The sequence below is a fragment of the Amblyomma maculatum genome, chromosome 3, assembly GCF_055883805.1.
Source record: "Amblyomma maculatum isolate TAMU_Amacu chromosome 3, ASM5588380v1, whole genome shotgun sequence".
Lineage (NCBI taxonomy): Eukaryota > Metazoa > Arthropoda > Arachnida > Ixodida > Ixodidae > Amblyomma > Amblyomma maculatum.
The window spans coordinates 211,609,278-211,634,643 of NC_139346.1; the positions used below are offsets into that span (position 1 = coordinate 211,609,278).

General features: G+C 46.0%; 1 protein-coding gene across 2 annotated transcripts in view; it reads left to right on the top strand.

Annotated features, from left to right (window-relative positions):
* The window catches only part of LOC146197629 (zinc finger protein basonuclin-2-like), a 425,472-nt gene that overhangs the window by 261,473 nt on the left and 138,633 nt on the right, over positions 1–25,366 (top strand). For both annotated transcript variants that reach the window (XM_084599540.1, XM_084599543.1), the window contains one exon: positions 20,228–20,333. In XM_084599540.1, coding sequence (XP_084455666.1) covers positions 20,228–20,333 — 106 coding nt within the window. The remainder of the gene's footprint in view (positions 1–20,227; positions 20,334–25,366) is intronic.

The window sequence follows — 25,366 nt, forward strand, 5'->3', positions numbered from 1 at the left end:
GCACACGTTATTAGGCGCTGCTTTGACTGAAAGCGATACGGGATGGACGGGGCTTTCTACGAGACGTTCCTCACCAGAAAGATCTCGCTCGTCAAAACTGCTCACGGTCGTCATCACAGCTATTGGCTCGAGGCTGTACGGGCGGTTTCTCAAGACCCCGCGGGAGGGCAAACTACGTAGAAGCGCTAGTGCAAAGTGTAGTAGACATATGGAGCTCGGGTCGAGTAAAGTGTAACCAAAATTTAACTCAAGCGAGTGGGAGAGAAGGAAATTATATACTGATTGATTGATTTATAGGAAGGGAGAGGCGCGGTAACTGTCTCACCTGTTCTCTGCGGACACGTCAACCGCGCCGTAAGGGAAGGGAGAAGGGTGGGAGTGAAAGTGGAAAGAGAGGAAGAGGAGCCGTAGTGGGGGCTACGGTGTAATTTCGACCATCTGGGGATCTTTAACTTGCGCTGACATCGCACAGCACACGGACGCCTCTTCGTTTCGCCTCCATCGAAACGCAGCCGCCGAGGTCGGGTTCGAACCCGGGTACTCTGGCACAGTGGTCGGGCGTCTTACCACTGCACCACCCCGGCGGGGCGAAAATTATATACTGGCGCTCGTTGCTATGCTTTGTTAGCAGGCAGTAATGAACCCGGAAAACAGAGTTAGTGGTTCGTTTTTGTTGTTTTTCATTCTTGATGGTCATTTCATGTGGCATTAGTTCGCTGACAGAAGCGTGTATACTTTTATGTTTTCCAAGGGAACATGTTCAATTTGCTGACACCGATTTCTGCTTAAAAACACTTTCATTTTATATCTTTGTTTTGCTCCCCGTCGTTGCAATTTCACGATGCATGGCGGCGTTGCAAGTTCTTTTTCAGAGCGGACGATTGTCTCCAGTGGGCCCTAGCTGCGTATAAATAATGCGTAAAGTACTCTCAAGCAGATTCTCTGGCACGGCCTCGCTTTCTAAGAACTAAGAGAGCACGGCACATATCTTTGCGAGCGCAAAAGCCCGGAACTTGCCGCCGCCTGGCTCCTTTCTTCATTTAACGCGAGTAGCAGCAACTATAGCACGACGCAATGCGTTCGCCCACAAGTAATGGCGCTCGCGCGGGAGGGAAGAAATTCCGCGCCTGGCCATCTGAGTCGTCGTCGTCCCTCAAGCGTCGGGCGCGAATGGTTTATGGTGCGCTGCGGCCAGACGGCCAAAGGGCGGCCTCTTGTGCCCAGCCGGGTTTCTCCTCCGCAGCGCGCACGTGCGGCGTCGTGGCAGAGCCAGATTTATGGCGCGCGCTCGTAACGTCGCCGAGGCCGCCGCCGACGAACGTGACCGGTCGCGCGGTTCAGTGCCGCCGAGGGCTCCGGGCGCAGAACCTTCTGGGAAGAGGTGCGCCGGCACCCAGCTCGAGGACCCGATGCCTGCTCCTCTACTTCAGCGTGCAGGCGCGATGGTCTAGAGCACGCGCACAAAGGAATCCAGCTTGGTCGTGAACGCCTAGGGGAGTGCGTTTTTCGAGAAGCAGTGCGCATCCCTTGGAAGCAGCGATGAATGAAGTACTCACCCGAAGGTGACGTCCGCGCCCTGTAGGCTGAATGAAAAGGCTTGAAAGTTCAAACTCAATGCGATTGGCAACCGTGCTGAAAGGCACTTCATTGACCAGTCAGCATTGTTGACAGGCTGTCGCATGCACTTATAGCCACAGCGGGGACGTGCATGCGAGGCGTGAACTGCGGGCATTGCGGCTATTGGTAGGGAATTTCGTACACACTTGAGGTGACTGCCGTGGTGTTGATGTGTTGAAAGGGAGAGAGATGGAAACGTTTATTTCGAGGCTAATACCATGTGCTGAGTGAGTGCGCGGTCACAACGCTGCTTTGTGAGGTTCGAGACGAACGGTAGCTCCTAGCTGCTCCGTATATGTACGCATGCGTATACTTTTCTTAGCTTAGGTGGGCTAAATGTGCGGCTGAAACAATCCATGTGCCCCGTTTCGACTTTCAGGGATCAGTGAAGTGAGTAGCGAGTACGACAACCGCATTCCGATACTTTCTCGTTCAAAAGCACGGGCCAAGTGAACGGCGCATTTCGGCTGGGTTGCGTTGCTTGGGAAGCACGATTCTCAACCGTGCCATAGAGCGTTCAAGGACCTCTTGGTAAGGTTTCTCAAAACGCGGCACAACATAATTTTAAGCAAAGAGGCCCAAATAGGCTTCACGCGCACAGTGTCCGAGGGACGCCTGTGCCTGCGAAAACGCATTTGTACACGAAGCCCGTCAGCGGCCGACCGAAGTGGACATGAGCTTCTCTCCAGGAGCGGAGACGCGCATCGATTTCTCCGTTCGGCCCACTGAAGCGGAACGCGCGCAACGTCGGATGACCCGGGATTCGCCTCCTCCGGTCTGCCATCCTGCCGGCACTGGCTTCAGGATGGGGAAGAAGCCGCGCGGACAGAGGCAGCGGCGCTGTTTTATTCATGCAGCCTCGACGGCTGCTCTTTGCATGGCGGGCTCCAGGTGCGATGAGGGTGAGCCTGCTCAGAAGGGAAGTGGAGAAAAGGGATGATATCGTCCGCCGGCTACCGGTTTGCCTGCCACGGTAGCTGCAATTGGGGAAGAAAGTCGCTGGTAACGGAAAAGCAAGGGGACGGCCAAAGCCCAGAAAGGTGCGGGAGTTGGCTTCTCCGTAGGCTCACTTGTCTGGGACTGCTCAGGTTGGCTCTTTCCATATGCGGATTTTTTTTTTCTTTTTCTTTTCGAGGAAAGCGATGTTGACTGGCGCTTGAGGAAAGACAGGTTGTGGACACAAAGTGGCCGCTGTGCATACCGGTGTTACAGCGCAGCACCACAAATTTTTAGCTCCTCGTTGACACCGTCTGAGAGACATGTTAGCTGAACGCCAGAAAATTTAAGGAAAATAATCTTTCCGCCCGTACCGCCTTTTGGCACAGTGGATTAGCAAGCAGAGGCAGTTGCATATGAGCCAAGGGATCCACGGGGAGCCAGGGGATTTGTTGCAAATGACCCAGACGTTGCTCGCTAGTGTCGCTACTATATCTAAGATTTCAAAATAGTCATGGTATGTCGTTGTCACTACTGCGCGGTAAATAATCTCCCAGTCGCGCGCGTGCATGTGTGTGTGTGTGTGTGTGTGTGTGTGTGTGTGTGTGTGTGTGTGTGTGTGTGTGTGTGTGTGTGTGTGTGTGTGTGTGTGTGTGTGTGTGTGTGTGTGTGTGTGTGTGTGTGTGTGTGTGTGTGTGTGTGTGTGTGTGTGTCGGGCATTGTTTTTTTTTTTTCGTGTTCTGTCCGCCATTTGAAGCCTGGTGAAAGTTTGTTTTGTTAGCAAAAAAAAAAAAGTAAATTCTCATGTTTTTAGATCTTTTTTCTAGATCATTATTATTAAAGACTCTTGGCTATTTCCGACCTGAACATCGTCTTTTTTCACTGACTTTTTCAGGTGAATGTGAGCAAGAAGGTGGAAGTCTTCATAGGATTTATTTGAATTTTCTCGATTTTTATATTTGGAGACGAAAAGCATTTCATCAGCTTTCTGAGAAAAAATATTATTTGGTGTTCACGGCTTAAACAATGCCTTTCTCATCGTTTTTCCTGATTTCTTTGAATGACAGTGTGTGAATTATCGGAGTTTATTGGCGTTCATGATTAAACATCGCGAAAAAACACGGACAGAGACAAAAAATACGTGTACGTGTTTCTTTACCTTCTTGAGTTTATTGGCATCTTTTTTTTTTTCTCAAAACAGCATTGCTATATATACTTCGTCTCACAAGGTGTTTGCAACACTGCGAAAGGCAGAGTCACCTCGGTCCAATCAGGATCACGCGCACTACAATAGGCAGTTGTGCTCCTATGCGCCTCTCGCCCCTCAAATTGGCGGGAGTGACAGTATAGGAGCACACTTCTCTATTATAGTGCGCAGGGGCGAGAGGCACTTAGGAGCACAACTGCAACGGCTCCTCTGCCTTTCGTAGTGCTGCAGATATCTAGTGAGACAAAATATAGATGCTTATTCGCCTTTTTCTCAGAACTGTGAGGCGTAATCGAACCTTACATTGCAAAGATTTAAATTATTGACTTTTACATGAGCACGACTGATATCAATAGCATAAGTTATTTTGTATTTTTGTGAAAAAAATTTAATGGGCGGCAATATTGTAGCACTGAGAAAGGAAAAAAAAAAAGGCCAAGTAAATCGGTGTTTTTCTTAAAGCGAAGGGTTTTAGTCGTGGTTGTCCAACATAACCATGTCTATGGGAATTTTCATGATTCTAAATTCGTATAGATTTTTAAAAGACGGTGCATATGTGGGAAAAAATAAAAGCATAAATAATCAGCACTGCTCAAACTTTTGAGCAGTGAGCCCTAATGCAATCTGCATCTATTTAGCAGATCGCTTGCAAAGTCAGTTCCATAGAGCATAGGCTTACTATACGACCACTCTGTACAGCCACTCTTCGAAAGCCATTTCCAGTCTAGCACCGCCCTAGAAGGGCATTGCGAGAATAACCGTATCCAATTTCTTTTTTCTTTCAGCACAGATAGCTTATCCGACTCTTTTTAGCTAGGCTCACGTTTATGGCACTAAGATGCGCGTTTATGAGCGCGAAAGTTGAGCTTAATCTTATTCCTTCTCGTCGATTCAAACGCGCTACGTGGTCACCGTAAAGGAAGCATTGTCGCCGTTTTGAAGCGATTGGAGGTGTAGCGTACACAACCCCTGAGATCAGCGAAAAACATAATAATAAAAACACTGTCGTCGCTGTGCATTTTACTTGCCAAATATTCCGGCGATGGCAACACTATTCGATTTCCTAGTCGCCAACAAAAGCTCAGTTTTCTCAGCGTGGCAGTTTCGATGCAGGCCTCTTATACCAGTTTGTCACATCGGTGACCCTCAAACAAAATATGTGGAATTCTCCATTTTTTTTCGTGGATATGAAATTATTTCTTGCAACAAAAGACATTGCGATTTTTACATGGAATTACTTCAAAAGAATTTAATTTTCCTTCAACAACGAAACACACACAAAAAAAAAGTAGAAAACCGTAGTTCTTTTTCTTTTCTCCTTCCGTTAAAATCATTTCAACTGTTTTCTCACATTTTGCGAAACTGGAGGAAGCTGATAAAAATGCTTCAGTACACAGGAATTGCACACCCCCATGCCAGAAAAAAAAAAATAGTTCTGCAGTTTGGAATAATTGCTTATTGTCGCATATTCAATTCAATCAAATGCACATAGTGGGGCGCTCAAGTAGAATTAATGTTATGAAAGGGATGTCATTATTCTTAGAATGAACGTCGCGTGGAGGGGTGGGGGGTGGGGGGGAGGGGGGCGTAGATCTCTGGTTTTCGTAATTCATACTTCAACGTTTCCAGCTTCCTCTTCGTGCACGGGCAGCTCGCGCGGCGTAACAAATATAAATAGTTCTTCACTACTTGCTGTATTCCTCGCTTCTTTCCTCGTCATTTTGAAATCCGTTAACTTACCGCGGTAGCCCTGCGCCGGGTTGTTCCGCAGGTTGAACAATCCCAGTTCCGCATTCCTCCGCCCGCGTCATTGGACGTTTTACAGCACTAGTTCGCTTTGCGTACGACAGATGGCGCAATTATATATATTACGACCTCAATGTCTATTTATTTATTTATTTATTTATTTATTACTGCATACTACAGACCACTATAGGGTCCAAGGAGGTAATATGCCGCCATTTTGAGCCCCTCGGCCGAACTTCTGCTGAACTTTAGTGCTCTTTATACAGGTAGTTTTAATGGTGAAGTTGACAGCGACCTTACTGCGCGTTGTCCGCTCTCGGCCTCAATGCACACTTGGCGAATGAAATAAATAGAAAATACGGCGTCTTGCCGGGCCGGCTGCATGATCGGATGGCCACGGCCCCATAAAAGAACAAAACGTCGCTTTGTGCTTTCTGTAGTACCTGTAGCCCCTAGCTAGGATTTTCGTTCTTGTGTGGTGCAGCGAATACGACAGCCCATGTGTCACCTTGCAAGGCGCAGTGGAGCGTAGAATAAAAAACAAAAAACAAAATAAATACTGCGTCGTTGGGAGACATGGAGCTGGCGCTCTTATCGCGTCTTCAAGAAATCTGTTGCTTAGTAAATAGAGCTCTTGCAGACGGCGCCGTTGTGACTACAATGAGCGCCGATATCATCTAGGTTCACAGCAGTACACATCCTCGAAGCGCCATGCATGGACAAACAAACAAAACGCCTTTAATCTAACATCGACTCGTAATAACGACTATACGCGGCGTGCTTTTCTCTCAACAACGCACTGGTTTATTCTGCGTCTAATCATTCGTGGCTGACTTTGGATCGTGAGAATGTAATTGCTTCATCGTCGCAGCATGTATATCGCATGTTCGTCGCCATCAATAATTATTAGAGCTGCCGCTGAAACCTGTATCTCGAATTAGATATGATCACCTCTTAATGGTTAGGTTCTTTTCTATCTCTTTCCTAAGGTGCATGTTTCTGTGACGAAAGCACGTTGGCGAATTGTTGTTCAGCACTGGCAGGATAATAAGTACGATCGAGTTTCTACTGTCGCAAGCATGCTGTGAGAGTCACTCCTCGCGATGGCGTCGCGCGGTGGGCTGCCAAAGCTAGCATTGCCGCTTGTGGTTCTCGCTCAGGTTCTGGGCGTTTACAAAATTTCGTCCGGAAGCAACTCGCGGGGCAGCCAATTGCGGAAAGGGTTGGGGGTAGGCTATTTCTGCTCTGGCTTTTCTCCAATCGAAATTAGTTTTCCTAGTCCGGCTTGAGCGAAGCGCCTGCACGCAGACGCTCGCTTCGTGTCATCAATGAATATACTATATTAACACATCAAGATAGTTAAGGGAAAGCTGGATAGGGTAGTATAGTTAAAGGATAAGGAATGCTAGTGTAGCCAGATAGCGTTAACTATCGAGAGGAGCGGGATCGGGAAAGTCACTTCTTGCAAGTCAGCATTGCAGCGTAGTTTGGCGCATCACTGCCCGGTGTCCTATAGAAATGCGATGCGTTAACAGAATTTTCATGAGTGCGCGTTTTATCATATATACTGGTTAGTGAGAGAAACAGGATACTAGCATAACTGTATACTCCCTTTTACTGAACTACGAGGCGGCGGTAAGAGAGCAACGCTGAAAATGCGCCGCTCTGTCGCCGAGTCCCGTCGTGTCATGTGGGGTGCACCAGCGGCAACGACAGGCGTTGACGTCGTCGTCGCGCGACGTATCTTCAAGGTTTGGCGCCTCACGCGATTACTGCTTTATCGAACCGTTTCGAGAATCTAGCAGTTCCCAACCATTCTAAAAACTATATGAAGAGAAATCGTGATGCAGACACGTCATTACTTGTTATTTAACGGAAGGGGCGAAAAGTATTTTATTGCTTTGATGGGCGAAGGATATTGCATATATTGAGCAAGATCGCTGGCAAGAAATGGAGGGGGAACGGTGCTCGAGCTTCTTTTTCCCTCTTGGTTATTAGATGCCTGCCTGATGTGGTGAAAGCATGTCTTTGACCTTCACCGACGACACGATTTCCACAGCGCAGTTCAAAGTGTAATCGATGCACATAGTATATTTGGTTTGGTTTGGTTTTTGGGTTTAACGTCCCAAAGCAACTCAGGCTATGAGAGACGCCGTAGTGGAGGGCTTCGCAAATTTCGACCATCCAGGATTCTTTAAACTGACATCGCACAGCACACGGGCGTCTCCTAGGTTTTCGCCTCCATCGAAAAGCGGCCGCCGAGGTCGGGATAATGGTAATGCGGGGTATAGTAGTGAAACTTTGTAAGGCAGCGTTTCATTTACTTATAGTAGTGAAACTTTGTAAGGCAGCGTTTCATTTACTTCAGTTAGTTGGGGGCTAGTAATCTATGATCCGCGACGAAAAATTGCAGTTCAGCAGATCACATGCAATCAGCTTATCGATTTCAGCGGCTAGATTAGAAGCACGCAGTTTTGTCTCAATTTTTAATGTGCATGTGAGCAGCTAAGCACCCATCTTGCGACCAAGATGGGTTTTCTTTTCTAAGCTAGTCATGACGTTAACGGCAGCTAAGATAGTATGCAAGCAGCTATCCGCGCCACGCTTAGTCGAATTTCATGCAGTGCTATGCAAATAAAAAATTCCGCGCGCATTTCTCTTAGTGGCTAAAATACGGAGCACAATAAATGAAGCTCTATGGCCGCGATGTGCTCCTTGAAATTGTATTGTTTGTTCCGCCCTGTCGTCACTTGGTAATGTAAAAGAAGACCGTGGAAATACAAGCTGGTAAGCGGTACAGCGTTTGTCACGGATTCGGACCGATCCAGTCAGAAAGATTAAATTATAATCCTGACGCAGGCACCCGAAGTGCACCCCCCCCCCCCCCCCCCCACACACACACACGCATGCATCGCGCACGAGAGAAAGGGGGACATATATATACTCCAGGGCAGAGTGCAGGGCTGTGCGGCTCTACCAATCTTATATCTGTAGTCGCAGTCGAAACGTTTTCTATGAAAAAGCAGCTGAGATTGTGTTTGAGGTACACCTTGCATCGTAATTTGTCGTAAATCGAAGATGGCAGACTGCAAAGTGAGCGTGATTTGAATTTGAATGACCTCTCACGGATGACGAGTCTAATTTACGGTGGGTACTATAGGCGCCCTATGTAGCGGTTTCTTTTCATTAAAACAATAATCTTCCTATAATCCCCCCCCCCCCCCTCCCCCGAAAGAAAAACAAAGAAGAGAAGAATTTATCGCAGTGCTTGTTTGATTCATCAGCAGTTCAGCACAGACCCCTTTATTGTTTAAACCCTTGTTCTCACTTCTATCTATATTGTCACTGTGTTGTCTAGGATAAAAATATGGCCAAGAAAGCGTCTCTCACGTATTGAAAGAAGGAAACAAGTGTTGGTGGAAGTGTAATGCCAGCCCTCCCGGGTGTCTCGGGCGTTGAAAATCCAGCGCTCTGTGCAAGTACTCCGGTCTGTGTAGGCATGCAGCCGCCTGAGAGTGGAAGTCACTTCGGGGCAGAGCACGCGGCGTTAGCGCGCGGGCGATGGACCGGCGAATGGGTTGGGAGCCACGCGGACAAACACGGCTTGCCCTGATTGGAAACGGGCTGCGCGCAGCCCCGCGCGGCCGTTAACGACGTGGTCAGAGGGCGGCCGCGACATTTATCAGGGCTCTCCGCGAGCAGAGTGTCCGGGACGGAACGGGGTTTCGCGTGGCGCTGCCGAGTACGGCACCCGCCGGGGCTGTTGGTGGCCGGCCCGCGTCTCCCCTGGGCGCACTGCGCGGCCGGCGGTGGTTGACCAACGCCGCGACCCTCCCAAGTGGAAGCGGGGTATCACGAGAAACGCTTATTGCGAGAGGGACCGGCGTCCGGATAAGAATGAGCCTGACACGAGAAATGTTTGCGGTCCGCTCGTTAGCAGCAAGGCTTCTGCGCGGACGCCGCCGCTCTTACTTATATGTGCAGTAGAGCTTCTTTCGATCTGCGTGTGTGCCCTGTGCTCGAAACGAATATGAGTAAGGACCTATATACATGGCTGCGAGCGCGACATGGCTCGAGGAAGAAAGAGCGTTTTCGAACAACAGTTGAAGTAAGGCTCTTGTAGCAAGCCTAGCCCTTCTCACCCGGAACTTTTCTGGAGGAGCATGCAGATTGCATGGTACTTCACACGATATGATAGACGCGCGCGCGAATGTAACAATGTGCTAAGGACGTTATTCGCAAGCATGTAAGGATTTCGCTTCTCTTCAGAACCGAATCGTGTGATGTGGTTGTACGAGATGCTTAATGATCTAAGCACGCAACAGCGAAAACCAACGCTCACTGTATACGCCTCCAAAACCTTGCGCCATCCGCAAAAAGTAGATTGCGTAAAAATCTAATTATAAGCTCTGCCCAGCCGGCTTTGTCAACAACACAGTCGATATAGCTGATGCAGGCGACGCGTGAGAAGAAGCAGTGCCTAGGAATCCCAGTAGCTCTTCGGAGCACGTGATTTCCACCACAATGCTTGCTGTGCAGCTGGGGTTGCGAAGGCCTTTCCTATATAACCTTTCTTCCTGCGTGCATATAGGGCACGCGAGGGATGAAAAAAATATCTGCGATATAATTACTCCACTCTCGTTGTGATTCAGTACAACGCTAATGACAGACTGCCTCAAAAACTAAAATTACAAATGGCGAAAAAGCAGTGATTCTATCGCAGTTTTTCCATCTCTCACGTGACCTGTCTGCCACTTTGACATCATTGCAATCGCTCGGCCGTTGAAGCCGAAACAGGTGAGGGAATGAATTTTATTATAAATTATTTAGCGGTTGTGAACAAATACCATGTGGTGATGCGTGTACATAGCAATGCATTACACATCATTACAAACCATAAAACACGCAACCAAAAACGACATGTCTGTTCCGTTAATTGTCTGGATCGAGTCTGTGACAAGTTAAACGCCGTATATGATAGCGAAGAAATTTTCCCTAACTTTGAACCATCGACAGCAAAGGTCACTCATTCCATGCAGTTAACTGCCTTCCTTTTTATGCTCGATGATCACATGACGGCCCTACGGTTCATTCAACCCTGACGGCCCTACGGTTCATTCAACCCTTAGATAAATTGCAGTTGCTTATTTCGGAACAAATTCGCACATACCAGCAGCGGTAAAATACTCTACCTGTTTCCTCGTTGCTGTGTATAGATGATTTTTTTTTTTTTTTCGTGACAGTGTTTATGAATTCACCTATTTTGTCCGCGTTGAGCATATTACTTTGACTTGCAATATTACTTCCACTGGATGTAGCCCTATAGGCGCCGTACCTTCTTTGTGCTAGCGCTTCCTGCTCAAGGGATATGCATGGGCAGGCCAGCAGATAGTAAGGAATGAGTAGCGAGCAGATTATTAATATGATGATAATGGCTGATTTTTCTTACGTAGAGGAATAACCTCCGCGACAAAATTGCGCCATGCGGAAGATTAAAGGCCAGTTCATCTCAAAGGATATGCTGTGGGCCGATAATTTTAAGGTGTAATAGAAACAACGGTACAGGAAAAGATTACGGGCTGGAGTACGATTTGTGCGGAATAAATGAATGCGGGCCAGGCTGTCGCAAGCGGAACACGCCTTTTGGCACAAAGCAGAGCAGAATCGTGATACCTATGTACACTTGTAAAGACGTGTAATTTGCCTTGTTCGTCGCGGTTACGGACGACCAGAAAACGAGAGCTCCAAACTATAGAAAATGCTGCCTCCTCCGCTTAGTTACGTGCTCTGTACAACTTCGTCTGTTCTCCTGACCTTGCCCTCTGCACTTGGATCCCTTCGGAGGCGACCATCCAACCGACGTGGCCGTGCAAATTCCACCCAAGTTGCTGAAAAAGCGCACAGCGGCCCTGCGGCAGCTAAATTCGCGACACCTGCGCTGCAGCTCCGCCGGCCAAACGTATTTTTCTCCGCAGTGCCCGCGGACAGGCCAGGAAGACAAGGGGGGTGCTATATAGAGCAGCGCATGAGCAGCAGCCCGAGTAGAGGGCACCGTCCCACGGGAGCGCCCCGAGCAGGCAATTTGACCCCCGACCCGCGGCCGGGGCGGCAGCTGCGTCCCTCCTCCATCAGCCGACGTGGCTCCCTCGGGTGTCCTGCGGGGACCCTTCGCGGCCCCGAGCTCGTTATCCGAGCGCCGCGGTGGCCAAAGGGTGGCCGCCGTTGGTTGGTGAGGCCTCGTAAAGGACATTCCCTTCTTCCCGCAGCCGCGTGACCTTTCCTTCCGCGATACTTTCTTCCTTTTCGCTCGAAGCGCCGCGAGCCCTGCGGGGGTAGAACCGTGTGGAGCTCTGACGTCAGGGCCGAACAGCGCAGCAAAGACAGCCGCCTCTTTTTGGCGCGCTTCAGCTTGCGTGGCCGCAGATGTTAGACGGTCCGAGGCACAACTTAAGCAGGATTGAGTATATGTTCCTGAAGCGAGCCAGCAAAACGCGCTTTCCACTAACTCTCAAGTCATTACCAAGGCCTTTTGATGATCATGGGTTGCATAGAAACCTTTCTGTGACAAATGGCAATAGCTACAGACTGCGCGGTCAAGGAAAATGTTCATTTTTTGATTATATACGGAGAACTTCGTCAGAGTGTTATCAACTAAGGTTCATCAGCTATCCTGTTTTTATGCAGCCTTTAGCCAGCGCGCAAAGGAAGCATGACTTATATTTTAGAAATTCTATAGGAACCACTCGGCGGCCGTCATAGTCTTCAAGGAAAAAAATCGGGGGGGGGGGGTACTGAACGAATACGAAGCTCTCTGGCAGGAGGACAACCTCTCGATTGTTATTCAGTGGACGCGTAATCCTCGAATTCGTGAATTCAAGAGGTACGGTTTGCATATTGTTTACCCAATACTGCACGGAGATGCGTACAAACTGTGGTTTCGGCATGCTTTCAGAAGCCGGCGCTTTCGGGTTCAAATCTGAGTCGGCTCCGTGAGGGAGAAGAGGGATGGGCCAAATGCGCGACTTTCGGCCGGCGTCCACCGGCAGCTCGTTTCGAATTTTATGACAAATGTGGTAGGAGAGAAATGAATACGGTTTGTTGGATAAAAAAGTTAGCTATTGTCTCATTCGAGTTGCTTCGAGAAGCGTTAATTCTTGGCATAACTCGGACAAGCTGCACGTAGTGAATTTTCTCAGATTATTGCTAATTTGCAACATGGTGATATATTTTATACCTCAGCGGCGAAAACAAGTTTTTGATGTGCTTTCTGTTGTTATTTCGTGATTTTAAAGTCTGAAGACAGGCATATGTGATTGTACCGGATATAAATAGCTACAAGAGTTAATTAATCGGTAACAATTCCCCAGTAGCTTCCGATTCGCTGTCATATCGCTCTTCAAAGCAGTTCAGGCGATGAATTGCAGCCCACGGTAGCGACGGCAGAAAACCCGAACATAAGGGGGGAGTGGACGGGAGGGGAGGAGGAGGTATGTTCGACTTTTGGCCAGCGTCCAAGAAGAGCTCGTCTGGCATTTTCTGTCAAATGTGGTAGGAGAAAAAGGAATGAATTAGACAAAAATCAGGACGACACTTACGCTCCGTCGGAAGTTATTTACTGTCTCCTTCTAGTTGCTTCTAGAAGTGTCGAGTTAATCGTTCGCTTAACTCGGACAAGCTGCTTATTTGCAGATTGTTGCTAATTTGCAACTGTTAATACTTTATACCTCAGCGGCGCTAAAAGGTTTTTTATATTATTCTTTTGTGATTTTAAAGTGTTAAGACAGGCATGTGGGATTGCACCGGATTGAACTATAGCTACGGTAGTCCATTAATCGGTCAGCAAGCATCCGATTCTGTTAAAACACCGCTCTTCTGGAATATACTCTGAACTTGTGAAAGGTATTAACGTATCCCTTTCAATGAAATTATTCAAATAAGTTGGACTTTCCCAGTCCACTCCAGTATATAACACCTATATGTATACGGTTAAAATAAAGAAGCATAAATGAATCTGAAATTTCAGAGACAGTGAAAGATAGCTCGGATGTTACACTTTCTGTGTCCCGAAGACCAGAACACACGAAGTTCATATACACGATGTTTCAGCGAACACCATAAAAAATTCCTAGAAATATAAGTTGGAAAAAGTCAAGAAACAAAAATTTACCGCAACGAACTCTCAAGCGCGTAAGACATATAGGTGAGAACTCTCCTGAGCAGCAGAACTCACTAATTCTTAATTCTCACAGTGTTGGTGCCAATGGGAAGTTAAACCGTTGTACGGAAATGCCGAATCAATTTTGGAAATGAACTAAATGTTTTTAAAGCCCCGCAGCGAGGGGAAATCTGGCGCTACTTTACCGCGCGAAAGCGAAACTGAGCATGTGCAGGAAGGTAGCTGGAATTGCGGCATCCGTTGATCACGTATGCAAACGAGTACGGCGCCTATTTCGAACAGCATGACAAATATGTAGTCTTTTGCGAGCAACGGAGGAAAAGAAAATGTATGGCATGGGGCATTGTGGATCAACCAGCTCGACATAAGCGCCGTAATCGTTGCAACGCAGCACCATGCATGCGGCGCGCCTTCTTGAGCGACCCACCTGCGCGACCAATGCGCTCGCCGGTTTTTTGCAAATAAATCAATAAATAAAATAAAAAGAAAGCTGCAGGGCTTGCAAAAAATTAGTTGTGGTTTAACTCTGGTTAAACCTAGCTGAATTGCGATATGCTACATTATCCCCCTATCACGCCCTATCAGTGTAAGGTGCTACATTATTGGGGACACTTCTCGAGAGTGAAAGCTGCCAGCCCACATATAAATGAGAGGGGTTCAATGCTGCTGAGCCGAATGTGGAGCGAAAGCATATAGCTGCCGGTGACCGAGCGTTTTCTTCTTCTTCTTCTTCTTCTTCTTCTTCTTCTTCTTCTTCTTCTTCTTCTTCTTCTTCTTCTTCTTCTTCTTCTTCTTCTTCTTCTTCTTCTTCTTCTTCTTCTTCTTCTTCTCCTAATTCTAATTCTAATTCTTCTGCTACTACTGCTGCTGCTGCTGCGCGACGGGCCAAAAGCTGACGCATATTGCTATCACAATAAAAGGAGGTTTTCTTCGTTTCAAAAGCTGATATAGCACTGTGTTATCCCCATGTTATCCCCAGCTTCTAATTATCTAATGAGACTATCATAACCATCCCTTTGTTAAAAACGTTAGTTAGGAGCGTTTAGTTGATTTGCTAATAATAACAAGGCATATTTCGGTAAAAACGTCCACCGCGGCTGACAGCATGCTGCTGAAATTATCTTGCTTGCGCTCTCTATATTAAGTACTTTTTGAGTGCTCGATGAATGACTCTGTATGAGGCTACACTTCAGCGTCGACTTCAGCGCGCCCTGTGCACGATGTGCGCTGAAGCGCAACCCGATGCGTAACGTGCTTTAATCAGAGAAAATGCTGTTACGAGAATGCTGCCGCATCTGCAATCCTTCCAAACGCGCTAGTTACGTCATGAAAGCCTGATTAATTTACTTATGCGTCTCTCCATAGAGCCGATGTTTCATATCTGTTTATTGCCTATTAATAATAAATTACGTATGGACACATGATGCAGGTTATAATAAAGGAAAGTGTCACTATCACGTCTTCTAGTTTTTTTTTATTCCTAAAGCTCTTGGTACGTTAAGTAGACACCCTGAACAGTATAGTTCGCGCTGATGCAGATCGTCACGCAACCTGGGGGAAGGCAAATTAGAATAGCTACACACTAGAGTGAAGAAACGATTGTTGAAACTTTTCACGACTGTTTGTCTCTGTTGGCCAAAAGAGTATGCGCGCGCTTAACCGTCTCTCGGTTCCGACTGCTGACGACGCGGTATCGCGCTCCTCGACCATGAGACCAGTGACGCGTATATTACACCGCCTGCAGCCTTTTCCATTCATCCGACCGTGAGAGGCGCTCGGCGGAACTTCTAACCGCCGTGCTTAAATCAGTGAATGTTCTCAAATGAGCTCGCAAGCATGCAGCAGCGTGTGAAACGTTCATCAAACAAAAGCAAAATGTAATGTAACGCAGCCACGCTCGATGCACGCAAACCAGCCGATGTGGTACGTGTGGCCTTACTGGATGCACGCTGTATCATGTATAGTGGGTGGACAGTTTGCGTGGCCATGTATGTAGAAGTACCTTAATTAGGACCCCTTCATTTCTCTTTAAGCTTTCATTGCTGCTGTTTAGTTATTCCGTTTTGTATTAACGATAGTCGGTTGTACATAATCCATGCGAATGTCTTTTGTAGCCCGCCGGCAGCGGGCAGGAAGTTGACCGATGGCGAAGTATAGCTAATCATCCCCTTAGGCACTCTATCCTCATACGTGGACGCGACCTACGCCTAATCGCGTCTTTGTATACAAGACAAACTTCCGCCCTTAGATTGCGCCTCCTAAACTTTTATACTCTCAGTGCCGTGTCTTCGCTCGCATAGGAAATTAAAAAAAAAAAAAAAGACAGTGGTTTGGCCATTATTTAAGTGCTAGGTACGCGTGCCAAAGACATAAGCGCTTTTGCACTAAATAGGCTTATTTACTCCTATTAGACTTAGATATGCTTAATCAAGCTTAATTAATTTTAAGAAAATGTAATCGCGGCCAATATGTGTTCCTACATCAACTTACTAATTATGTGGCCTTACAGACATTTAGGTCTAGTTTGGCCTATTAGGCTCGACTAATCCTTACACGTTCATTTAGGCTCATGAAAGCGCAATTGCGCTAATGTACATCTCAAAGACGACCTAGCTTCATTTTCTAACATTGATTGATTAGTGGTAATTAGGTCTAATTAGCTTTGACCTTGAATTCGGCCATGGTCCTTATGGCAGTTGTGGCCACTAAACAACAACGCACAGTGTACTCATGTATAGCAAAGCAGTGTTTGATGTTGCCAATAGCAGCACTCGGTTAGGCGGATGAAAATCGGAAGTTGGTGAAACCATCTATAGACTAAAGGTGCTTTCGCACCAAAAAGAAAAAAAAATATAGGTGTCTGTACACTTAATTGAGGTATGAAAAAATAGTTTGCATTTATGTGCAGCCCTGCGATTTCGAACTATTCGTCTATGGCGCAATTTAAGAAGCTAAGTGTGTAGCTATGGTTATAGGCAAACGACTCTAATTTTCATACTCGACAACGAAAACGTACTGCGGTGAGCGTTTAAAATTTTGCACCATGAAGAGTGGGCATTGCGCATCAGTGCATAAAATGTTCTAGTGCCGTTTTCTAGTGTCAATGAGCCATTTAATTTTTTGTGCAAGCGTCATACTAAATACCCTTATTAATTACATGAACAAAGCCAAATGAAACCATGAGATACTGTTTTTCTTTACTTTTGTTTATTATTTATGGCGTTGATCAATGAGAGATAAGTGTAATCGCGTTTTATCATAATTGATTAGAAAGTAAGAGCAAAAAGCAACATGACGCCGATGGGATACGAACCCACAACCTCCGCATGTCGAGGGAAGTACATATACTGAGTGAGCTACGGCGGCTGCCATTCAACCATGCAGTCTTCTATTCATAAAAAAAAAGGGGGGGGGGGCGTATCACCTTAGGTTATATGTAATATACTTGTAGATGGTCAAAGATCACGGATCCGAAATGGGAAACTTCGATAATTTGAGCTCTGGTGTGTCCTTCGCACATAACATTTTCGATCACAAAACGGGTGGGAATTCTGTGTGGTATACGCTCAGGGAAAATCACTTTTATGATTGTTCAAAAAATATTTTTAAAAAAGAGGGAGAGAAGACTGATGGATATAAGGAGGCTGAAGTTTTCCCGGGAGGATTTTGGAAATTGCAGAGCTTGTTCTTGTATGAGCGGCCTGATGGGCGAGTTGGTTGAACAGTATTTTAAAACAGCGGGACAGATAGACTGTGCGTTTGTCTCTTTCTATCTGTCCCTGCTCGAGCGCTGTATTAAAATATTGTCGTTGTCTCTTTCGGCAAGTAATATATCCCTTACAAAAATGCATGTTGGGTGTCTATAGAAATTCGGACCAGATGTGTCAGCATACGCTGTTGAAACTCTATCGATAATCATCAACATCTTTGAAGGTGCAGTGTTGACCACATGTTGAGCTCTTTTGGAATAGTGGCCCATGTGTTTCTTAAGAGTGCTTTTTGAATTCGCGCCACTGAAATTCTGTTGATTTCAGGCTCAAATGCTTCAGAAACTCTGCAGGTGACGCTTTTTGATTTTCTGCTACCTTTCCACTCCTGAACAACAATAAATAGTACACGACCATCGGTTTGCCAGGAGCAGACACGAGGTGATTTTCATTAATGCAAAAGTAGTACAGTACATCTCCTAGCTCCGATAAGTCACCCACATTCTATGTTCTGCCCGACCAATCAACAATCCTGTCAGATCAGTGCTGGTTAATGATAAGCATAGTGAGGCTTAAAAGAACAAAAAAGATCTTGATCTTTTAAGCCCCATTATACTTACTCACTCATTAACCTACACTGACCTGACTAAATTGTTGATTGGTCGAGCAGAACATAGAATGTGTTGACTGACCGCAGCAAGGATATGTGCTAATAATAATAATAATAATAATAATAATAATAATAATAATAATAATAATAATAATAATAATAATAATAATAATAATAATAATACATTTATTAACAAATTTGAATGTGCAGTTGGCAGGAGTCAGGTTCGCCTAAACCATCACAGTAGCTTGTCACGCGAAACCCAACAGTCAGCAGGAAGACTCATCCACAAAACTGACTATGTTATTAAGAAAGAGAGAAAGAGAGACTGATTGCTATACTGTTCAGAATAATAAAATTCAAGGCGCAAATTTTAAGAAGAAAGAAAAGAGACATTACTCAATGACACAAAAAGGAAATACATGCATAATTATATTCCATGTACAATTTCTTCAGGTTTTTGCGAAGGCCACTTAGATTCAAAGGTATTAATTTCAGAAGCCAAGCATTAAGTATGTCTGGCACGCAGAAGGCTTGGGTATATCTGCTGAAATTGGCGGGCATGTGGGGAACTGGAAAAGAGGGAGCATGGCGCAAAGGATGATATGACACGCGGAGACTTTAAATGTATCGCTCCAGAAATGCTTGAGCACTACTTTCGGAAAAAAAAAAAAAGTTCGTAAATTGGGCATATACTTAAGCATCCTAATAAGGTTCACACTTGTGGATTGTGTACATATATGCCCAAACACTTTACAGAGTATGAAAACCTTATTGGTGGACAAGAACATTTGAAACATCGAGATGTGTGCAAACAAAGTGAGCAAGAAAATGAGACGCCCTAGTGGGCTGCGGAAGCAAACCAACTTTCACGCAGTAAAGTCAATCACATTTGCATCAAACTAGTCCATTAATTTTTCCACGCCATTCTGAAAAATTCTAATGCGTAGCTACAAGTGCGGTGTCTTCCGCATATTTAAATTATTTGCAAATGGGTGGCACATCGCACATGTCCTTAGCATACGTACTAAAAAGTAAGGGAGAAAAAATTAAGCCTTGTGGCACACCAGCTTCGAGCAAAATACGGGAGCTGTAAACTTCGACTTGGAAATGATCCGTGATTCGACTTGGAAATGGAAGCGACTTGGAAATGATCCGTCAGAAAATTTTGCGGCAACCGAAAAAAAAAAAAAAAAAAAAAAAAAAAAAACAGGCGTAAACCTAAATTGTAGAGCTTGTCTAATAATATTGCATCACACGCTGTGTCAAAAGCTTTTGCGACGTCCAAGACAAGTTCGCATGGTACGAGATTCGTTCCTTTGAAGTGAATAAAATAAATGGCCGCTTATTTCTTCCAGTAACACTTGAGTGCCCTATCTTGCAATAAAACTGTACTGACACTCGGGAACACGCCCTGATTTATCATTGAAGCTGTTCATTAATAGGAATATGTGTTTTTCAAGAACCATTGCTGAAATAATAATAATAATAATAATAATAATAATAATAATAATAATAATAATAATAATAATAATAATAATAATAATAATAATAATAATGGTTTATTTCTCAAAGCAGCGCATACATGAACATTCCTGGGCATGTCAAAGCCAGCACTGGCTTGTTGGGAAAAGCCCGGCAGCAGGCGGCGATAAGCTGGACAAAAGCACTTCTGATATGTGTGTAATAAAAAAAAACGAAGAAAAAAAAAGTTAGCTAGATGATAGGACACTTCACTAACTACGCAACCGTTAGAAATTCCCCACACCAAACAGAAACTGAGGAATATCCAAAATAGCACTAGGAAACAAAAGATGGGGGGCAAGCAAAAGAAAGTGAAATTGTCGGCAATACTGCTCACAAATCAAACTCCAGGAAAAAAAAAAAATAATAATAATAATGTAACATTTACTTCAGTTACTCGTCGCATCTGAGCTGACCCTACCTTCCACTATCTCGCATTTTCTCCTTCCCCAATTGAGTAACCTTCTATAGGGTCGACTCAGACTCGCTTAACGCGGTTATGTATGGCGCAGCACTGTCATAGATACATTTTTCGTTTTCTGTATGGCTGTGCCGTGTGAGGACGTGCTGCAATCTCGGTTGTTGCCATACGCGATCGCCTGCATACACACAGAGGCGCATACATCACACGCACGCATTCTCATCCGCGCCTCGCGATCGCGGCGCGCATCGTAATAACCGACGGTCTGCTTCTTCCGCCACAGGCGATCCGCTGCACCCGACCCGGATGCGGCTGTGAGTGCTTCACGCCCGGCAAGGCGGGAGGCCACCGGCTCTGCGACTCCTGTCAGCACGGCTGGGTAGCGCACGGTGAGTTGAGCCCCTTCTTCTTCTTCCTCCTCCGCACCTCACCGCCCCGTCACCGATCCCATCGGGACGGGTTGCCACCATACGCGCGTGTTTATACGGGCGATGGACAAGTATACGGCTCACTCCAGGGTCGTCGGTGCAGTATGTACAACTGCCTTGCTTTTAGTTCCATCAGTTTCCGTAACCTCTGATGATTTTGCTCGCTTGGTTAACCGCCCTCGAGCTACAAAATGTGAGAAGAAAGCGGAAAACGGATATGATCATGCCTGGACGACTGCTCGTCCTGTTTACTAATAGCATAACAATAACCGAAACGGTTCATTAAAGGAAGCAGAATTCAATCTCGCGGCTAACATCTAACGCTCTGTGGGCTGCATTAACGTTCACAAACAGAAGCGACGTAACCTGTGGCGTTGCTGTTGCCGGATACAACTCAAGAACGAAGAATGCCACTGAAACAACAACGCCCAAGCAATCGGCTGTGACCGAATGTCACCACGTCGTTTTGGCGTTGCGCTGTGAATGTTAGGGTGTGAAGCCGACTATCGATCAGGCTGACATCTGTGGGCCTTGTTACGCGAGCTAAAATTATTTAAATATCTCTTTTCTTGGTGATACTTATTTGGATTTGGAACACGAGCTTCAATTTTGCGAATACAACATACCTCCTAAAATAAAAATGAAAGGTAAATAACGTATTTAGTTAATCAGCTAAATAACCGAAGTAGCCTATCTCTTACTTTGTGTCCCCCAGCCCTCTGTATAGCCCCAAGTCTAAAATAATTCTGAAGCCCTTTCTATAAGAATGTTGGACCTTATAAAATTAATTTTAATTTTGCATTCGACCGTCTTCATTGCCGACTCGTGCTCAGTGCATAGGCCAACATTGTGCAAGATGAGTGTACCCTTGCTTGGAACCCTGCTGTGTACAGCTGCACCATTGCGGAGGCCTAGCGGCGGGGAGCGGGCGAATGTTCCTTACAAGGAAAGCGCTGAATGTAATATATACATTTCGGTGGGAGTACGTTATCATCATTACGGGATTAAGTACTCTCGTATACAACTGAGGAACATCAGTGGATTAAACTAATTCACTTACTTTACTTGGCGACTCTATTTTGTTTTGTTTTTTGAAGTATTTGGACATGTTCGCTCGCTGTAGTTGATAGCCACGTCAGCTTAGAATGCATGTACCTCTCCGGGGCTCGCTCCTTTGACGGAAGTTCATTTAGAAACAACCTTTCTGCATTCGAATTCCTTACAATTTAAGTAGTACACCTGTGGCAAGGATTATCCTGGAGGTTTCTTTCCAATGTAGTAAGGCACGACCAGTCCAGCAATTTTCTTGCGCTTATTGTCTGAACTCAGCACATCATCGAGATGTTAAATAAGGATTATACGTCTTGTCGTTGTATGCTAGATTCGTACGATCAGTGAAACGACTTCATGGTCCAGGTCTGCGTATAGCCGTAAATGGGAAAAAATGTTTGAAACCTTAAACAAACGCCGAAGATTAATATATAGAGTACGGCGTTTTAAGCATGAAAAGGTTTCTATCGCTTTAGCTTAGCTTTTTTTTAAGCTAATAAAATGCTTAAAAAACCTACTATTTTTTTATTACTTAAAGTCCTCCCTGAAGCCCCCTGTGTACGCGGGCGCTGTAACTAAGATGGTGGTTGGAGCTACACCTATGGAAATGATTTCACTGCCCTGTGGGACATATCCGGCAATTTTTTAACGCGGTAACATTTATTATATCGATGAATTGGCTGCCAAGTATACGCGTCAGGACTATTTCAGCTTGTAATGCAGAGTCGAGCGCCGGCTTTAATCGCTTCAAATAATCGCCTAAGAAAAAGCTACAGCCGTTATTATCACATTTCCTTTCTGAACAGAATGCGTGTCGCTGGTTAAGCATCTTTCCTCTGGGAAGAAATTTGGCGCTATTTCTGACGGACGGACGGACGCACGTCACGCAATGATGAGGCATGTCCGTTACGTGTGTTCTTGTATCCATCCGTCCAAGATAGCGCTGAATTTCTTCTCACTGTAACCGTTTCATTTCTTTATTCGTGCAGGTCACTTTCACTATTATTTCGAGGACTTGTCATGCGGCATAAAAAGGGACTTTCAGTATATGCCGTAGAAAATCGTGGGAGGCTATTCTATAAGTCAGAAACCTGGGCAGGCTCCGACTTTTATTTGTCTGCCATCCACACGCCTCCTTAGCCGCCTTTAATCCTCCATAGTATCCGCTGATCCAACAGTCAAAGAAGAGACATCTGGGCGAGTTGGTATGGTGACATGATAGAAAAACAGCGCAAAAGACGTGCACGGAGGAGAAGAACGGACAGGACGGGCGCTGACGGACAGGATCAGCGCCCGTCCTGTCCGTTCTTCTCCGTGCACGTCTTTTGCGCTGTTTTTCTATCAAGATCCAACAGTCGTCGCCTTGTTCTTGACGCATTTGTTCGGGAACACGCCCGCAGCAGGTGACCAAACAGTCTTGTCAGTGTGGAACATTTTAAGCATGCGCTACGTTCTTGTTCTTCTTGAGAGCTTCATAAGGAAGTCACCGGCGAGAAAAGAACCGCGGCAGCCCTATCTTTCTGGAGTCCACTTACTCCTGTCTCGTATGAGATATGGGTTAGGCCCACGAGGTAATCAAAGAATTAGTTGTTCTATCTTATACTTTTTGTGGAATCGGATGATGATGTCAATGCTTTATTGGAGAGGTTGGCTCGTTGGCCTAAATGTTAGGGTTAAACATGCTGCATCCTGTTCATTCATCAGCTCTCTCATATTTAAGCGTTTTGTCGGCCCCTAGCTGTGCCGTGTGAGCAGCGCGACGCCATGCTACCACTGACTCGAAAATGTCTGCGGTTACAGGAGCTGACGGGTTTCGTTCGTGTTGCAGGTTAATTTTTCCGATTGCAGTTCTGTGTTTTATTCTCCTCGAGGACCCCCTTTTTTATTTTTTCCATTTGAATAATGAATTTTCGCAGTCGAAAATTCCAAGCGGCATACGATGCACGCAATCGTGAAGAGTTCCCAGCACATGAGACCATGTGGGGTCCGTAGGCATATACCGAAAACTGAGTTCACTGTCGTCTTTCTGTTTCTTGTGCTAAAACACTTTGCAGCTTTGGAACTTGAGCCCCTGGCGACACGGTAACAACATCGATAGTCTCCCAGTTAGCACTTCCATTTTTACTTTCTCCCTTTCTCAAAAAAAAAAAAACTATATCATGCATAGCCTCTTTGAAGTGTGGTCTGCATCACACGCAAAAAAAAAAAAAAAAGAAATCTTAATTGACCATTGCGTTGTGTTTAAATTCAACTGACACGGAGACCGACACGTGGCAGCCGCCTAAAATGAAAATAAATAAATAAATAAATAAATAAAAAGGACATACCTTTTGTGCTGATGAAGTATTGCAAATTTATATTTTCTTCGCGAGCTACCGTGGGTCGTACTTTGCGGCGCAGTTTCGCGCAGCGAAAGCAAGCCTTCAACGGCGACCCCGCAAGGCAACGAACGGTTCATGCGCTCCGTCTCCGCCGTCCACCGATGCCTGCCAGATGCCGCGCTTGCCGCGCAACGCACGGGGGCGCCACCTCCCCGAGTGTTGCTGCTGCTGCTGCGTTGGCAGCGGCGGCCGCCGGCGGTGAAGACTAGATCGTCTCTCTCTGCGCTTTGTTGTGCGGTGCTCCCTCATGGAGCGGCTTATGAGGAAAGAAGGACAGAATAGGCGCAGCAACAGTCCCGTTGGACGCTTCTACTGCGAGGTGACAAAAATGACGAAGCAGAGCATGAGGAAATTTCGTTCATGCTTATGGTAATTTCGATCACCTGGGGTTCTTTATAAGGACCGTTGTTAACGTTGTAGAACTTTTTTTCCGTTCGACAGAATAATCCGGCGTTGTCGGTGGTGTCTGTGTTAATCACGGTCATGACTGTCAGGCAGATGGCGTGGCCGGAGAGTGATTGGGTTGTGTGACGCGCATAGTCGAGATGGAAGGAACCGCTAATCGAAACGGGAGAGTTATTTGGAAATCGAAACCACCGGCCTGGACTCTTGTATGCTGAGTCAGACACGCTATACTCCTATAGACCAAACAGATAAGTTCTTATGGTATGGTTCAGGCGGGGCTTGATACATAAGTTGGGTGGTCTTTCACATACTCTGCGAACTTGTGAAAGGCGTAGCTTTTGCGTCCCTCTGTTGTTTTGTTGCTTCTCTTTCTTTTTTGTTCGAGATGTAGTTTTATGAGCTGAATGAATGAAAAAAAAAAAAAAAAAACAACGAAAATCAGATATCCGCAATCTCTTTTTAAAGTATGCTGTCAATACCTTTCCTTTTTGACATTAGTTGTTCTTTCCGGCTAGAACAGTCACCACCGTTGGTTTCGTAGTTCATAGCGGCTTCGCTGCCATCATCAGCGTTGCATTGGGCGCTCAAATGATGTTGATGCGGCTACGTGTAAAGTATTTAAGATGAAAAATGGGCATCCTTATTTTTGAGCACTTCTGTGTCTACCTTTGATTACTGCTAGTTATGTGAACTATTAATGGCCGGTGTTTGTGAACAGCGGGTGGGCGCACAAAGTATGTGTGTTCCTTTGTCTCGACAAATTTTCCCACTGATCTGCTACGTTGAAGGCTTCATTTCAACTTGGGTTGTATTTTATTCCTCACTTTAAAATGAAGTGCTCTGGAAAAGCATTCACAGCTGACATTCATTCATTTGTTCGCCGTTCGTTGATCGCGCGTTAAGGCGGAGGGGGATGCACAAGAATCGCGTCTACCCGCGAAACATCGCCTTGTTACGCCAAGGTCCTTGTGCCGCCTATTCGATCAGGTGCCGGAGCTCAGCCATGCAGTCGAAGCAGTTCGCAGCCCTGAGGCAGCCTAGACACAAAAGACCGCCGACGCGAACGCGGAAAGCGACAGGACCACCTGCCTTTCCAGGCGATGGAGCGCGTGTACTCCCGTTATCCGATACACAGACCGGTGTCGCCGCCCCGCGGAC